We start from the raw sequence: 17,721 nt of genomic DNA on the forward strand, positions 1-17,721 counted from the left end.
TTTTGAGGTTTATTTTTGAGACAGAGACAGACACAGAGTGTGAGCAGGGGAGGGTCAGAGAGAGAGGGAGACACAGAATCCGAAAGACTCCAGGCTCTGAGCTGTCTGCACAGTGCCCAGTGCAGGGCTCAAACCCATGAACCATGAGATCATGACCTGAGCTGAAGTCAGACTCTTAACCCACTGAGCCACTCAGGAGCCCCCAAAATTAAAATATTTTAAGAGGTTGTCCTCATATAGTTTCATAGTCTGTTATTAAGTCCATATTATAACAGAAACATTTTCCATGTTAGGAAGATAGCATATAAAATTATTTAAAATAGATGACTAATATTTAAAATAGATGTGCAATGTTGCACCCCGATGCACACAGCACACGCAGACACACATGTATCCAGAGGGATGATACGGTGAGGCAAAAATGCAGTTTCTGGAGTGAGACTACTGCTTCTAATCCTACCTCCACCAGAACACGGGACCTCTGGATCACCCATCAACCTCAGTTTCCCCATTGGCAAAGCAGCTACCTCATAACTGGAGTAGAATGGAATGATTTATCACATGTGATGATTTCAGCACAACGCCTGTTGCAAACATGAAGTTAAGTATTAGCTGTCCAATTAAACTTATGTAAGCATCTTCCCAGTGATAGACATCTAAGTTTTTGACGGTGTGTCCTCTTTTGAAAATAGTAGTGTGGGGGCACCTGAGTGGCTCAGTCAGTTGAGCGTCCAGCTTCAGCTCAGGTCATGATCTCACGGTTCATGGGTTCAAGCCCTGTGTCAGGCTCTGTGCTGACAGCTAGCTCGGAGCCTGGAGCCTGTGTCAGATTCTGTGTCTCCCTCTCTCTCTGACCCTCCCCTGCTCGCGCTGTCTCTCTCTGTCCTTAAAAAATAAAATAAAAAGCATACCAAAAATTAAAAAAAAGAAAAGAAAATAATAGTGTGCTCAGGCAGCTTGTCCATAAGGGAATAACATAGGGTTATTTCCCTAAAGGTGTGGGCTCTTTGACTCGTGAATGAGTCAAAAGTTCTGGTCATTTTTAAGATTCTTGGCACATATTGTGAAATCGTGGTACAGAATGTTTTACCAAATTACATCAGCAGTTGCTGAAGTTGGGAGGGAAGTCCTCTGGCTGTGACTCCTGCCACATACTAAACAGCAGTTACCCTCACGAAAACTTGGGTGACTTTCCGCTGGCGTCCCTGCCACTTGGCTGGCAAGGAAAGGCTGGCCAGAGTTCAGTTGGATGTGGCCTGGGCTGTAAGGCACCTGGGAAGAAACCTTCCCTTTGTAAGTCATCCTTACTCTTTGTGTGGCCTTGAGCCTCCCTGGGTGCCCTGCTGGGCATGAACTGGAATTCAGGGCTGTGGTCCCAGAGTCAGCGGTCCCCCTGCTGCCTGGGCCAAGTCACATCCTGGGGCTCCGTGGCCAGTCACACTCACTTCTTCTCCGTCTGGGGGGGTCTGTGTTTTTATTAAGAGCCTAATTAATGTCCAGATCCCAAGGAGAACAGAGTCTGGGGCCTGGAGGAGGAGGGCTCGGCATTAACTCTGTGCTGATCAGCCTCTGATTTCACCAGGCCCTATTGGAGGCAAAGAGCTGAGTGTTAGGCCTATCAGAGCACAATCTCTGGCTTCTTCATTCACGAGCCTTTCCAGAGCTCTTACCCTGAGCCGCGCAGAGTTGATAAAGCAGAGGTATCAGATACACAGCCCCTGCCTTCAGGGAGCACGCAGTCTGGTGGGGAAGCAGATGTGTAGCAGCATGAGAAGGGCCTGTGGAAGGCTCTGGAGCCTCGGAGTCTGGCTCTGCAGATCAGGAAGGCTCCAGAGCGGAAGTGGCCAGTGATGGGGTGTTTGAATACTGGCTAGGCTTTGGAGGGAGGGGAGAATGTGGGGATGGAGAGGTATTTGAAACAGAGGAAACCTGTAGGGACAGGGTCGGAGGCGGGAAAAGGCAGGCCTGTGACAGAACTGAGTGAACCGTTCTTAGTTTCAGGCAAGGAGGGGAAGGTACAGGGTGAGTTGTGAACATCTGGGGTTTCCTTTTAAAAATATATTTTTAATGTTTATTTATTTTTGAGAGAGACAGAGTCAGAGTGTGAGTGGGCAAGGGCAGAGAGAGAGGGAGACACAGAATCCGAAATAGGCTCCAGGTTCCAAGCCATCAGCACAGAGCCTGACACAGGGCTCCAACTCATGAACTGTGAGATCATGACTTGAACCAAATATGGACACTTAACCAACTGGGCCACCCAGGCGCCCCTGAGCAGCTTAGATTTCTTAGCTGAGGCTGGGCCGAGGTGCCCTTCAGCACACGGGGAGGCACATCGGACGCCGGCACGACCACGCCGAGCCATGTGGTAGGAGGGTGGATCTGGCCTTCAGAAGAAGGGGAGGTGAGTGGGCTGATTTGGGGGCTGTTGCCACACCAGGTGAGAGCCAGGAACAGAGGGCCCAGGGCTGTGGGCTTGGGGAGTAGAGTGGAGAGGTCCTTTGGAGGCGTCTGTGATGGAGAATCAGAGGGAAGTGACTGTGCGAGAGGAACTCCCCCCCGCCCCCCACAGGGAATTAAGCAGCACGTGAAGTATGTTGAGGCAGCGCTTGGCATGGAGCAGGGGACCCCTACATGCCTCCCGTCCCTGCCGCTGTTTTGGAGACAGGCAGGAGGGCAGGCTTGAGTTAGAACATGCTGAGTGGGGCTCGGTTCCTGTGCGAGGAACCGCAGCTGGAATAGCAGGGCAGGAGGAATAGTCAAGGGTGTGACAGCGAAGTGACCGCGGAGGTCCTGAATCAGGTGCAAATGCCAAGGTGAGCTTCAGAGAGGAAGAGGGAGGAGACAGACGGGAAAACTCTTGGAAGGAGATGGGAAGGAGCTCGGGTAACACCAGCAGCTGTGGTCAGCAGGGACAGAGCCCCTACCACGGGCCCTCTGCGAACTTGACCCCACCTTTAAATCATCACACCATTCCCTTTATCTTACAGATAAGGAAACTGAGGCTCAGGTCATGAGACGTGTCTGTGCTCTGTCAGCTGTTAAGCCCTGTTTTGGGGCATTGCTCCCCACTGTCCAACTCCATGGTCCCTGCAGGCAGAGTCCTGGGGGAGACCCCTGTCACCAAAGTCATGTAAAGGGAATCAGGAGGGGAGAATTACGGAAGAGGAGGTGACACTAGGGACAGAGACCAAGGGGTGGGGGAAGAAAAAGCCTTTTGTTTCCAGGCTGTGAGAGAAAAACAAAACATGATGCAGAGCCAGAGGAAGGGGTGGAGGGAGCCCTCCTCGGAAGGCCTGGCTCTACCATGTTCCAGATGATCTGAACAGAACGAAGGGGAGCGTGCGGCCAGGGTTTGAGGAGAAGAAGGGCCTGATTTCTGGGCGTGCCTAGGTGATGATGAACAGGGCTGGAATGGTGATAGCAGAGAGGGCCGCGTGAGGGCTGGATCTGGGCAGGCAACCACGCAGCATTACGCAAAGCCATCGGAGCTCTAGGAGCTGCATGAAGACACACTGGGGTGGAACCATTTGTCCGATTTCTCTGAATCTTCAGAAATGTCTGGCTGGGAAAGTCGCCAGCCGTGCCCGGGAGGCCCTGACTACCTCAGTTTGTCTCTTGGCAACACAGTTTTATTGCTACCATAAAGATGTGCGGCTGCCAAGGAAAACACTCTTCTTCAGCAGGTTGGCCTTGGGGAGGAGCAGCCTTCTGAAAGAGCAGATTTTTCAAGACTTTCCCATTGCAGGGTAGGATTTACTGATGCTAAGGTCCCTCCGTGTTGGTCCATTTAATTCCTGAAGGAGAGGGACCCTGTGGGAGGACAGGCACCCTTGGAGCATGTCAAAGAAGTGGAGACAAGCCAGGACCATATAGCCTAAGCCTTCTTCTCATGGAGTCTGTGGGCTGCCAGTGGGATGTGAGGGCTGGAGCAAGAGCAGCCCTAAAGTGAAGGGAGGAAATTTGTGAAGAGGCCAGGTATTTACCCATGTAGTTCAAGAAGAGTCCTTGAATTCTGGATGGTTTGGCCGAATCTTTTCCAAACAGTGGTCCCACACCACTAGCGGAGATGAATGACTGTAACCCATACCACTGTGCAGGTTGAGTACCTGGGTGACACGTCCATTTGGTCTTTAAATCACTTGACGAGGGCAAACAGTGTTCTGATTCAGGACTTGACACTAGCATTGGTAGTTTTTGGCCCTGCGTCGGCATCCACAAATCTTCCACAGTAGGTTTGGCCTCAGACCACTGCTGCCTGAGGTTTGCAATTTCAGCACTTCCGGAATCTGGAGTCCTATCAGGATAGGGATACTAAAAATAGGAGGGATTCTCTGCCTCAAGTAAACATTCTCAGTCAGTTTTCACAAAAGCCAAAAGAGATAGACGGGCTATTTATTCTTCCCCTTTTGTAGAGGATGAGGAAACTCAGGAGCAGTGTGGTTGAGTCTTTTCTACCAGTTTGTACAGTAAATAGCAACTGAGCAACAAAGCAAATCCAGCTGCTTCTAACCCCGGGCTCTTTCTGCTAAACCATCTGCCTGTCTTGGACTCTCCAGATTGTAAGGAAGCTGCTGGACTCTTTGGAAACAGGAACTGGGCAAGAGCTTCCCAGTTGGTAACATTCTGAGGAAGTGCCCAGGGGATTGAGCAGCCTGCTCAAACCCACGTCCCAGAAGCTACACCCAGCCTGTCTGCTGGAGGATGTATACCCACCGTACTGCATGCTTCTGTAGCATTTTGGAACAGTGCAGTCGCTTGTTTCTTCCAGGATCTAGAGCCCGGGTCCAAGGACCAGACAGGGCCAGGCTTGGATGAATGCCAGGCTAGGGAGGGAAACTTTGGGAGGCCAGGGTCCTGAGCGCTGCCTGGTTGGAAGCTCAAGTGTTTACCAAATGGATGTTGAGGCACGTACCGTGTCGGGTCCAGGGTCATCATGCTCTAGGACAAGCCATAGTGTGGCATTCCTGTCATCAGGAGACTCCTGCTTGGTTAGGGACTGCACGCTCAGAAAACAGCAGCATCCAGAACAGAACTTTTAATAGGGAGTCGAGCCTCTGGCATGTGCCGGGGCAGGGTGATTCCAGCTTTTCCTAAGAATACCTTTAAAATATATTCAATGGAGTCCAACCGAAAGAAGAGCAGCTGTACTTTAAGTGTCCATGGATTAAGTAAGCTCATATGACAAGCAGCTTCTATGGATAATTAGTATACTTAAGTGAATTTTTGTTGCATCCCCCACAATAACACCTACTTATAGGAGTAAAATGGTCATACATGTATGTGAGATGTTTTAGGAATTCTGTGAATCTGTAATGCTAACCGACTTGTGGGTCCCTTGAGATAATTCCATGCTTCCAACTTGCATATGCGAGTCCACTGGCCTAGAAGTGTTTGAGCGCAGAAAACTTGGTAAACCTGGGGACCAGCAGGACCTTATCTGTGGATGGCTTACTTGTTAAGGACTTTCTGTAGAAAATGAACTGTTGAGAAATAATGTTGCGTTCCCATCCCGTCTCCAACTCTGCACACACAAGAAAGGTCCGGTGGCACTGTCCCTTCCAGAGAGTGGCCAGGCCTTTGTGTTCCTGGCAGCCGGTCCTCCTTACTGCTGTGGGCCAGTGACCAGCCATTGTGTTTCGGCAGGTGGTCCTGTTTCCACACTCATGGCCCATTGAAGAACTTGAAGAGCACTATTTCAGAAAGGAAAGAGATGAAACTGTTCGGAGTTTGTGTCTGAGAAGGACCCAGCAGGATTCTGTGGCTATGTCCCTGACTTCCGAAAAGAGGGGAACAGTGGCAAATCTGTGGGGACCCCAGCCTGCATCTGGGTTGGTCCAGCCCCTCTGGAGAGGGAGAACTCCCAAGAAGTTGCTGCGTGGGTACCTGCTGGGACTTACCAAACATGTAAACCCCCGCCCCATAGAGGCATCTGCCTTCAGAGGGACCTCTTGGCCCTGGCAGGGACCAGTAAGCAAGACACCTGGCCCTGGGGCCGAGCAGTGGAGCCAGACGGCCACACCTTGTGGTCTAAGGTGTCATGGTAGAGACCCAGCTAAACAAGGTGAGGGAGCCTGGAGGAGAAGGGATTTTTTTTTAAGAGTATATAGGCTCTTCTCTGCTCCTGGGTGAAGATGAGGAGCATGGTGGGGTCTATTTCACTGACTTTGAACATCCTACCTGTCTTGGTATAGGGGGCTTGAGTTTGTCCTCACTGAATTCGGCAAAACAAAGAAAACCACAGATGTCCTGAATGTTTCAGGTATTTAATCCACACCTGTCATAGTAAAAGGTAATAGAAAAAATTTTTTAGAAAAAAAATGATGTCGATAGCAAAGCCTCATGATTAGAAATGATCAAAAGTTGATTTATAATTTATCTTCATTATAGAACAAAAAACTCTAATTAGAGAAGCTAAATACCTTTTGTTCTAGAAGGAAATATGTCTAATGTGAATCCCTTCACATGCACCTGTACACCCCCAAGCCAAGCCCTGAAGGTTCAGGAACAGCAGACTCAGAGCTTGTGGTTCAGTGTGAGCAGAGTACCTCACCCCCTTTTCCAGTTCCTTCCACAAACAACTTGCAGGTCCATGGATTTCAGTTGTGCACATTTCCCGTTGCTGCTTGTGGGCAACCTCCCAAGTCCGGTTTTTAAAGGTCACCAAAGTTTGTTTTAAAAAGCTGGTTAACTGTGAACTCTGATTCAGTGCTTTTCTAAGTGGAGCTGCCAAGCCAGGACTCCCCAGGACCTGTATCCCAAGCCCTGTCCTCTCGGCTCCGCCCCCTAGGCTCCGGACTCTGAACCAACCTCAAGCCACGCCTCCCCAGATCCGGTCTCTCAACCTCCCGCGTCCCTGGACCACGCCTCCGAAGCCACGCCTCTCTAGGCCACGCCTCCCGGAGGCCTAGCCTCAGAGCATCTTTTGGTTGGAGCAACTGATAGCAGTTGCTGCAGTTTTCTGCTTTGTGGTCCCCTATGAATCATCATGCCACTATCGCTAATGCAGATGGGCCCGTGACAACCATCGGCTAGTTGAAAGATTTGCTTCTTATGGAATGACACCTCATCGATGTCCCAGAGCTCTTTTACCTTGTAAAGCAAGCAGGAGAGGGTAAATAGGCTTGGAATCTTCACTGTGACCAGAACAGTTTGTCACAAGTGTAAGACGTCATTTTTTCCATAAGTTGTGGTGACCCAGGTGCATACGACTGGCAAAGCTCATCCACTGTGTCCCTGCGAGCTACACTTTTTTTTTAATGTAAATTATATCTAAATTAAAAAGGAAACTAATAAAAACTAGGATAGGAGGCCGGAGAAGACGACCAGGGGCTCCTGGGAGTCATTAGTCCTCATGGGAGAAGAGGTGAAAACAGGGAGGAAGTCCAGTGAAGAATGCATCATCTCCATGTGGTAACAAGAAAACATCAAGCAAACCCCAAATGAGTGCTTTTCATAAGAAGGGAGGCAGCATACTCTTAAAAAATGCCCGTACCATTAAAAACAAAGAAAAGCTGTGGAAATGATCCAGACCAAGAAAGCTAGGGGCACCTGGCTGGCTCAGTAGGTGGGATGTATGACTCTTGAGCTTGGGGTCGTGAGTTCAAGCCTCACGTTGGGTATAGGGTTGACTAGAAACAAAATAAATAAAGGAAGCTTAAGAGTCCTGACAACAAGATGTAGTACCTGGTTAGACAAGATCCTGCCCTGGGGAGGGGAGGAATGCCATTCAGGTCAGTATGAGATCAAGTGATAATTTGAGTATAGACAGTACATTAGGTAAAGGTATTGTCAGTATAGATTATGACATAGATAACTGTACTGTGGCAGGCAAGCAATATCCCTCTTCTTAGAAAACACATCCTGAAGCACTTAGGAGTCAAAGACGATTTTGTATCTAACCCTGAAATGGTTCCGAGAATAAGATTATGTGTGTATGTATGAAAATATATGCACGTGTGTACAAAGGAATTTCCTCATTGCTTACCTTGGGGAAAAGGGTGAAAAATGTGCATGTGTGGATCTTATTGACAATGCCGGTTCAAAGTCTGTCAAGTGTTTTTCCAGCACTGGCACCTCTAAACAAGGAAGATTTTTATCAGACACTCTCCTATCAGTAACTCCTGAAAGCCACATCATACCCATAGCTGATTCATGAAACCCTTGATTCAGGCTGGGTCAGGTCACTGTTACCTGGAAAGGAACACAGCCCAGGCAAAGTTTATGCCCTGGGACAGGGACATCTGTTCAGTGAGAAGGGAGGGGAGGGAGAGAGACCGAGAGAGAGTCAGGGGAGGGAGGGCGAGAGGGACAGAGCACACAAACCATAAATTTTACAGATGTAGGAAAATGTTAACGATAGGTGTGAATCTGAGTAAAGGGTAGAGAAGGGTGTCCTTTGTACAGTTTTTCTTTTTTTTGCACTTTTGTACAAATTTGAAATTATTTCCAGGTAAGTGTGTGTGTGTGTGTGTGTGTGTGTGTGTGTGCACGCGCGTGCGCTTTAACACTGGGGATGAAGGAGCTGGAAGGAGTCCCAGGGCCTTTGCAGCATCAACTGGTGCCCGGTAGGCACTGGCGGCCGGTTCAGATTCATGGCAATACTCCAGATGATGGGAGTCATCATGACCATTATATGGCTTTAATAGTCATACAAGGATAATTCTCAAGCAATAAAAGCTAGTTGTTTATGTTACAAACCTGGGAGAATAAGAGAGAATTTCCTTATTGCTTGTCCTGGGAAGAAAAGGAAAAATGTCAGCTTTTTGTTGACAAGGCATGTTGGAGGTTGGGCCAGTGTTTTTTTCCAACGTCTATCCCTCTAAACAAGCAGAATATTATCAGGACACACTCCTTCAATCAGTAACTTCTGAAAGCCACAGCATACCTTCAGTTGATTCATGAAAACCTTGACTCCTGGGCCAGGTCACTGTTATTTGGACAAGTAAAGTTGATATGTTGGGATATTCGTTTACATCTGTTCTGTTTTGTGCCAGAATTTCCCGGGATGACCCTAGCAGCATTATAGTGGATCTGGGAAAGGAAGGGGTGTCCAGGGACCTCTCTGTGGGCTCCCAAAGACCATAGTGTCTCACCTTGCACTGAGCTCAGTGGACCCTTTGCCCCTAAAAGTGGCCACCCCCCCATCACTCCCTGGGAGTTCTGTGAAAGTGGATGGGACTCAGCCTCCTGCCCACACTAGTTGGCCGAGCACACTTGGCCATGATTGTTATTCTGTTCCCCCAAACACAAAAAGAAAATATAGGGTTCATTTGTTCAGGCACACTTCCCAGGCAGATAGAAGGCCCCCCTGTACCCCACTTCCCTCTGGGAGGAGTTAAAGGACAGGTTACACCTGACTCTCAAATCTCCCGTTTGGACTCTGGAATCACAATGATGAATATTTTCTCCCAACCTTTCATCTGATAAAGATGGGACTATTTGGGGAACTTGGAAGTTCAGCGGTATAACGAACATTATTGCCTCTTCATCAGCATGTGTGAAACCAAACCGAGAGGCCACATACAGGGAGTGAAACCCAGGTGGCAAAACAGGTGTGTGTCCCAGGCAGGCTTCATTCTCTGTCCTTCCTGGTCATGCCGTGTTAGTTCTTCAAGGAGGGAGTCTTGAGAATAAGAGTCCACTTTATCTGCACTGGGTCTGGGCGTCCTCTCTGGTATGCAGCCACGCTGAGCTGAAGAATCCATGGCAGGGAGATGAGCATCAGAGATGGAGACGGGGAACCAGCTGGAAGGGTTAAATGGAAGAGACAGAGTCAGTGCTTGCTACCTACACCCCTAGAGGAAGCTACGGACGCCAATACCCATGATCTGCCAGTGGAGACCCCAGAGGTAGACCAGGGGATAGCAGCCCTGTGCCCCGGGACTCTGAGGGGGCCACCGACATCAGGGCTCCCTCCAGCTGTGTCAGGGCACAGCCTGGCCAGGGCTGCAGTGATGGCATGTTTGGCCCTCTGGCCCATATCCTGCCCCCGACTCATGCCAGTCACCTCAGTCTCAGTAATAATCTGTCCATAACTTGTTCTACTCCTGCAGTGGACCTGGCACTTTATAGGTGTTATCTTATTTATATTCACCTGTTATCTTCTTTTTCCTTTAAAATGCTTTTTAGCTTTTTTAGATATAACTAACATTGATATAAATAACATTGTGTAAGTTTAATATACATGTGTGGTGTTGAACGGTCACTAAGGTAAGGTTAACTAACATATTCATAATGTCATATAGTTACCATTTGTGTGTGTGCGTGTAATGAGAACTCTTAAGTTCTACTCTCTTAGCAACTTTGTATACAATAAATATTGGCTCCTTCTCTTTTTAAAGATAAGGAACCAAAGGCTGAAACAAAGTAGCTTACTGAGGTGGAAAAGTTTTTGAGAAGTGGGTTCAGGTTTGGAACCAGAATAGTCTGAGTCCAAATCTCATGTGCTTTTTTTACCACATTGTGCACAAGTACACCCCCCCCCCACACACACAGGTACATGCACACACATGCACACACATAGTATATGGGATTTTACAACCTCTGCTTTAAGAATGAGCTTGGTACAGCGCTTTGTATTTGATCCTAGACAATCTGTAGTCAGTGCTGCTTGCAAAGACGTAGTGATGGTTGACCAGAAACTTCTGGGCATCATCTTATGCCAACTGGTACTCTGTCACCTGGCAGGCATGGTCTCCAATCTGGCTACACATGTCGGCAGAGGCTTTCTGTTGGGACTTCAGAATCCTGGTTTGAGCTGCCAAGGTCAGAAGTTTTGGTAAAAAGCCACAGGCCACTTGAGTGGGAACGGCCAGTGGGCTGGGCCAGGCCCCGTGCCGGAGAATGGCCAGTCTCTTGACCCCAGGGCACTTGCCATCTTCTCCTCCCTGTCTTTGCAGCCCACCTTGGTTTGCGAGCCGGGGCGGTGGCTCTTGGGAAGCCGCCGGTCTATCAGGGGCCTGTGGATTGCATTGCAAGCATCGTGCGGACCGAGGGCCTGGCAGGGATGTACCGGGGCGTTGGCGCCATGCTGCTGAGGGACGTCCCCGGCTATTGCCTCTACTTCATCCCCTACGTGTTCCTGAATGACTGGATCACGCCCGAGGCCTGCACAGGCCCCAGCCCCTGTGCGGTGTGGCTGGCAGGCGGCATGGCAGGTAAGGGCAGCCATGATGACCCCTGGGCTCGCGCCGATCCCCTGGGGTGGGAGGGCTGGGGAGCCCATCATGCCTTCTCTGCCCGAGGGGAGAACATGGTTCGTATAACTACTCATCCAACAAGCGTTGGTTGGGCACCTACTGTATGCCAGACCTAGGCAAACAAAGGAAGGGCTGGGAATAGAGAATGATCTCCATCTTTTTTGCATCTCCTTCCCTATGGACGTGTGGGAATGGCAAGTCCCTACTTGGGATCATTGAACCTTAGGTCAGAAGATATATTCGCACCATTCCCGTGCTGGGTCAGGTATCCTTGAGCTTTGAAAAGGAAATCTGTTTTCACAGTTCGCCTTTTTTGAATGTCAGCACATGGCAAACCTTTCTAATGTGAGAATTTTGTTAGCTCTGTAAGGGAAGCATCAGTCTCCTCATTTGTCAGATGAGAAAACCGAGTCCAGAGGGATTAAGTGACCAACCCAAGGTCACACAGCTAGTGCATGCAGACAGCAAAGCAGGGATCAGTCAGCAGGATCCCAGTTCAAATCCATACTTAGTCTGTGACTGTGGACTGGTTTCTTAACCTCCCTTCTCAGAACTCCTACAGCAACCCCATCTCATTTAGGGTAAAAATCAGTGTTCCCGCAGTGGTGTTTGGCCCCTGTAGGACCCAGCTTGCCCATCTGCACTCAGCTCCCGCTCTTGCTCCTGTATTTGCTCTGCTTCCGCCACCCTGCTCTTCTTGCTGCAGCGGGAGCATGCCTGGCCCCTACCCACCATGAGCCCTTTGCACCTGCTGTTCCTGCTGCCTGGATTTAGCAGTATGTGGGTCATCAGGGACTCTGACAAGACCCTTGTTGGTGAAGGGTGTTAAAGCCCAATTGAAGAGAGATCAGGGGAGAAGGAGATGAAAGAAATGGGATGGTCCAAGTGTACACAGCACTTCTGAGGGTCTTGGTGGTGCTGCGGGGTGATGGGGATGAGAGGCGGGCAGCTAGTGCCAGAGCAGGGCATGGAAGCCAAGAGAGGGTTGCTCCTTAAGAAAGCTGATAACATGGCATGTGTGACACTGACAGGGAAGGTCTACTAGAAAGAAGAAAATAGTCGTCGCTCCTCTGCTTTCTGCTTCCCCTCTTCCTCATTAACTCTGCTCAAAACCCAGCAAACACACAACAGAGCCCATGCCTGAGCCACCAAACGCCAGTGTCCACCCGTCTGCTCCCATGTGTCCGAGGCCTGGCCTGAGCCAGCTCCCAGCAAGGGCTTAGTAAGCAGTTGCTGACTGGGGACAAACAAGGCCCCATCAGCTCTCCTTTCTGGTGAGAGCAGGTGTAAGGGGCTTGGTGGGCAGACTTCCTTTTGTCAAACCCTCGCCCACGGGCTAAGGAACCGGGGAATATGCCAGGGTGCTGCCCGGCCAGACTCCCGAAGAATCAGCTTCATTATTCTAGCAGGAGTCCAGAGGAAGGGGAGGTCCAGAGGGTTCCCAGAGGGTCAGGGTAGGGGCCATGGGGTTGGAGGCTGGGACGGGCAGAGGGCCCAGGGCAGGCTAGGGCAGCTTCGGGGAGCTTCTAGGCAGCGGTTACAAAACCTTGCGAATAGCTGCCTTGGACTTTGGCATCAGTTTGTTTTTCTCTTCCTGTCTCAGAATGTGCCAATTTCTGTGTTTATACAATAACCTGTCATTGTTTTCCTAGAGCCCTTTAAAGTCGCTAAAGCACTCAAACTAGGGCACCTGAGCTTCTCGGGCAAGGATGACCCAGTGTCCTGCGGTCCCAAGGCTTCTGTTTGACGCCTCTGGAAAAGTCACAAGATTTGCAAAGACCAGCCCCTGCTCTTTTCCATCTTTGGCCTGAGCCTTCCCTGGCAAGCAGCCTATCTGCAAGTGTGTGTTTAGCTTCTCTGTCTCTGGGAAGCTGCAAGCCTTCTGCCTCAGGCCTCACTCTGGGCTCTTGCCCGTGGTGTCTTGAAAAAGCGCTGCAGAGCATTGGTGAGGCCTGTCCGTTTCTCCAATAAAAGCTGCTAATAAAGGCATCCACTTAGGAAGCTCTGGCTGTGGGCTTGGCACTATGCTTAGCGTTTCATGTGCATCCATTATTTGTCCTCACAGTCACCCGTGAAGATGGGTACTGGGGCCCCATTTTACAAATGGCGGATGCAAGGCCTGGAGGAAAAGACTTTTGTAAAGTCCCACAGCAAGTGCTGAGGGGTTTCCGGGACGCCTTCACAGGTCCTGACTGAGCTCTTCCCTCTTCTCCCAGTGGCATGGGCAGTCTGTTAGTGGTGGAAATGGGTAGGGAACCAAGTGCCCTCTGGACCCCCACCAGCCAGTCCCTGATGCTTGTTTGTCTCTCTCTTTACAGGAGCAATTTCTTGGGGGACAGCGACTCCTATGGATGTCGTGAAAAGCCGACTCCAAGCTGATGGGGTTTATTTAAACAAATACAAAGGTGTCCTGGATTGTATCTGCCAGAGTTACCAGAAGGAAGGTCTTAAAGTAAGCCTCACAGTAGTCATGTGGTGTCGGTGTGAGTCCCTGGAAGGTGGGCATGAAGTTACAGAGAGGGGAATCAGGAAACCGAGGTGCTCGCAGTTACCATATCAAGCACTGCTTGAGATCCTCGTCTGATTTAGTCCTTGCCCCAGGCTAGTGGAGGAGACACAGGTTCAGAGAAGACCAGTAACCGACCTGCGATCACACAGCCAGTGCATGGCAGAGCCAGGAGCTGGACCCACATCTGTGAGTCACCAAAGCTTCCCTCTCATCAGGATAGGCCGCTAGCTGGTTCCTCACTCACTGCTCGGTGCCTCACCCTCTCCAAGCTGAGGGCCTCAGAACTACCTGAGTCATCAGTCCCTTGGTCTGTCTTCTGCTCTCTCATGTCACTTGAGTCCATCCACCATCACCTCTGGTCCCAACTCTGAGGCAGCCTCCAACATGGCATTGTCTTCCCTGCACCCAAAGGGCTCATTTAAACCCATGCCCCTTCCAGTCCGCAGACCCAAGTTAAAAGCCAGCCTGTCCGCTTGTGAGCTGAGGAGGGGCAGGGCGAGGGGTCATCCAGGCAAGTTGCTTCACTGCTTGGCCTCCATCGCTCCAAGGATCATCACCCCTACCATGAGCAAGAGGGATCTTTGTGAGGGCCTAGCTTCATGCATAGCGCAGAGTATATTTAAAAAAGAGGTCCTTGTCTTTGGCTTTGGCTGTAGTTTTATTAGTGCAAATGTCACTACTGCATTGGGTCTTTACTTATATGACTGTCACATCCCCAGTCACATCCCCAAATATATGCATGCATATATGTATATTTGTATGTATATGTATGTATGTGCATAGATAGGTAAGAAGGTAGGTAGATATATAGATTTTTTTTTTTTTTTTGCTTCAGTGGAGCATTGGAACTTCTCTGGAAACCTGAACTTCCACAAAGGTCCTCTTGTCACTAGGTAACTGGCCAAGGCAGTGTTCTCCAGCTGCTCCCAGACAGCATCCGAGAGGGTCTGGAGCCAGATCAGACACAGGCTGCTGCAGGTTCCACTGCCGCCATGGAGGTCTGTCGACCTAGCCCCTGATACACAGTTGGACAGGGCTCTGGGGCCCCTTGACGTGTGGTGCTGGGTCCCATGACTCTCATGGAAGCGCCTGTGTTTGTGGATGGATGCCCAATTTAAAAAATATATTTTTAGGTCTTTATTTTTATTTTGAGAGAGATAGACAGAGAGTGAGCAGGGGAGGGGCAGAGAGAGAGGGAGACACAGAATCTGAAGCAGGCTCCAGGCTCTGAGCTGTCAGCACAGAGCCTGATGCGGGACTTGAGCCCACAGACTGTGAGATCGTGACCTGAGCCGAAGTCAGACGTTTAATCGACTGAGCCACCCAGGCACCCTGGATGCCTAATTTCTGTTGTTGAGGTGGGGTCCACATGGGGACGTCTTGTACTGCCCCCCATGTGATCCTGATGTCATGTATTCACCTTTATTGAGATCTTTATGTCTTCATAGAGCTTCAGTTACTCTCTAGGCCATTTCATTTCCCCTTCCAGGACTCCTTTGACATTTCTTGCAGGGTAGGTCTCATGGTAATGAACACCCTAAGCTTTTATTTATCTAGGAATGTCTTAATTTCCCCCTCAGTCTTGAAGGAGAGTTTTGCTGGAAATAGGATTCTTGATTGATCATTTTTTCTTCTTTTAACACTCTGACTATGTTGGCCTCTTGCCTTGTCTTTCAAGTTTTTGATGATCTGCTGGGAAACTTACTGAGGATAGTGTGTATGTAATGAATTCTTTCTGTCTTCTTCCTTTCAAAAGTTTGGTTATAATGTGTCTTGGTATGCATCTTCTGGAGTTTATTTTGCTTGGACTTGGTTAAACTTTGATTTTATATTCAAGTCTTTCATCAAATTTAGGAAGTTTTTGGCCTTTATTACTGCAAATATTCTCTGACCCTATCTCCTTTTGCCTTCTGGGATGTCCACAATGCATATATTGTTCTGTTTGGTAGTTTCCCACAGATCCCTTAGGCTCTCTTCAGTGTTCTTCAGTCTTTTTTCTACCTCTCAAACTCAGTAATTTCCATTGTCTCAGTTGTAAGTTTGCTGATTCTTTCTTCTGCCTGCTCAAATATACCTTTGAATCCTTGTGTGAATTTTTCACTCCAGTTATTGTATTTTTAGCTACAGGATTTTTGTGTTTTTTCTGGGTTTTCTATTTCATATTGATGTTTCTGTTTTGCTTTTATTTTATTGACTGTTTCTACATTTTCCTGTAGTTCTGCAAGTGTCTTTAAGACTGTTGCTCTAAAGTCTTTGTCACATAAATCTGGTATCAGGTCTTGTTCAGGGACAGTTTCTCTTGATTTATGTTTTCTTTTTCTTTAACTGGACCATGCTTTCCTGTTTCCTTTTAGGCCTTGTTATTTTTTATTAAAAACCTTGCATTTGGATCTAATAATGTGGTAACTCTGGAAATCAGATTTTCCCCCTCCTGCCCCAAGATTTGATATCTTTTGTTATTCTTTTTGTTTATTGCTTCCTTTTTGTGATTGTTGTAGGCTGCCTCTATGCCAGAGATCAGCCTGAAATGTAAACTTCAGGTCTTCTCAGGTCTTTTCTGAGCCTCTATCGAGGTATGCACGGTTGCTTTCTGCGTTTCCCCATACATGCAGTTGCTTTTGAGTGCCGTAGTCTTTAATGCCTAGCTCCCAAAGAGGAAAAAGAGAAAAATGAGGGGGAAAAGGGACATCAGCCAGAGAAGGAAGGGTTTGCATCCATGAAGCAACAATGGCCACCTTTCTGTTTACACCTCTGTGATCGGAAACAGCAGATACGTGGAGAATAGGGACCTTACCGCCCCTCTGGCCTCCACAAACCGTGTGTGTAGGTTGGTCCCACAGCATGTATGCAGCTGCCTGCCACAGGTCTGGAGTTGGGGGTTGGATAGCTGAAACCTTGCTAAGAGCTAAAATTGACTGAAATTAACCAGATTTAGTGTGCAAATTTTCTCTCAGAAGTTGTGAGCATTCACTAAACTGTAGAATTCAAAAAAAAAAGTTACATCAGGCAGATTCTATCAGTGCAACTTTTATCTAGGTAAGGAAACAGATGGCTGGCATTTCCTATTCTGCCACCTTCCTGGAATCCTCACCTCACTTGTCTTTTATATTATTTTAGCAGAAGCACACTTTGTGATTCAACCAAGTACAAAGGGACACAGAGAGTCATACCGGATGCTGTTTTATTTGAGATACTCTTGTCTGTTATTAATTATTAATATTTCAAAACATTTAAATTAATTTGTCAAAATACTAATATTGTAATTCTGTAAAGTCCTAGAGGCTAAATATATTGCTGATATTATTTCCTCCAAAAATTTCTATGCTCTGCTATAGACAAAGTCTGGGAAGGCAGCTGAGGTCAGATTATAGGTTTCTTAATCTCAATAGCATTTGGTTCAGTCTATATTGAGAGACAGCTTTTATTTTTTTATTTTTTTAAGTTTTATTCATTATCTAGAGACAGAGAGCATGAGCAAGGAAGGAGCAGAGAGAGAGGAAGACACAGCGTCTGAGGCAGGCCCCGGGCTCTGAGCTATCAGCACAGAGGCTGATGCGGGGCTTGAACCCATGAACCATGAGATCATGACCTAAGCCAAAGTCAGACACTTAACTAACTGAGTCACCCAGGTGCCCCAAGGGACAGATTTTAAATAGAGGTAGTAGAATTTAACTTGATGAACCACCCATTGACTGAAATTAATTTTTTAGATTTTTCTTAGTTGGTCTTAAAAATAAATAATATATGAACATAGGAAGCTTCAAAAGGTAAAAGAGGATAGACTGTCTAAATGTCCACCCGTGATCTACTCTCAATGATAATCACTGTTATTCGTTTCTTATAATATATTCCAAAAATAGAGCCAGTGTGAGCATCTATGTGGGTAGGTGTATTTATGTATGTTTATATTATGTGTTTGCATATAAACAGAAGTTGTAACATGGAGAAAACATCCCACATAGTCCTGGACAGTTGGGTTGTCTCAGTCAGATTCCTGGCAGCAAGAGGAATGAC

The 17,721-nt window shown here is 48.2% G+C and overlaps 1 protein-coding gene across 2 annotated transcripts in view; it reads left to right on the forward strand.

Moving 5' to 3' along the window:
* The window catches only part of SLC25A48 (solute carrier family 25 member 48), a 43,072-nt gene that overhangs the window by 18,080 nt on the left and 7,271 nt on the right, over positions 1-17,721 (forward strand). For both annotated transcript variants that reach the window (XM_029941323.1, XM_029941324.1), the window contains exons 5-6: positions 10,899-11,156; positions 13,517-13,650. In XM_029941323.1, coding sequence (XP_029797183.1) covers positions 10,899-11,156; positions 13,517-13,650 — 392 coding nt within the window. The remainder of the gene's footprint in view (positions 1-10,898; positions 11,157-13,516; positions 13,651-17,721) is intronic.

The sequence above is a fragment of the Suricata suricatta genome, chromosome 6 (assembly GCF_006229205.1).
Source record: "Suricata suricatta isolate VVHF042 chromosome 6, meerkat_22Aug2017_6uvM2_HiC, whole genome shotgun sequence".
Classification (NCBI taxonomy): domain Eukaryota; kingdom Metazoa; phylum Chordata; class Mammalia; order Carnivora; family Herpestidae; genus Suricata; species Suricata suricatta.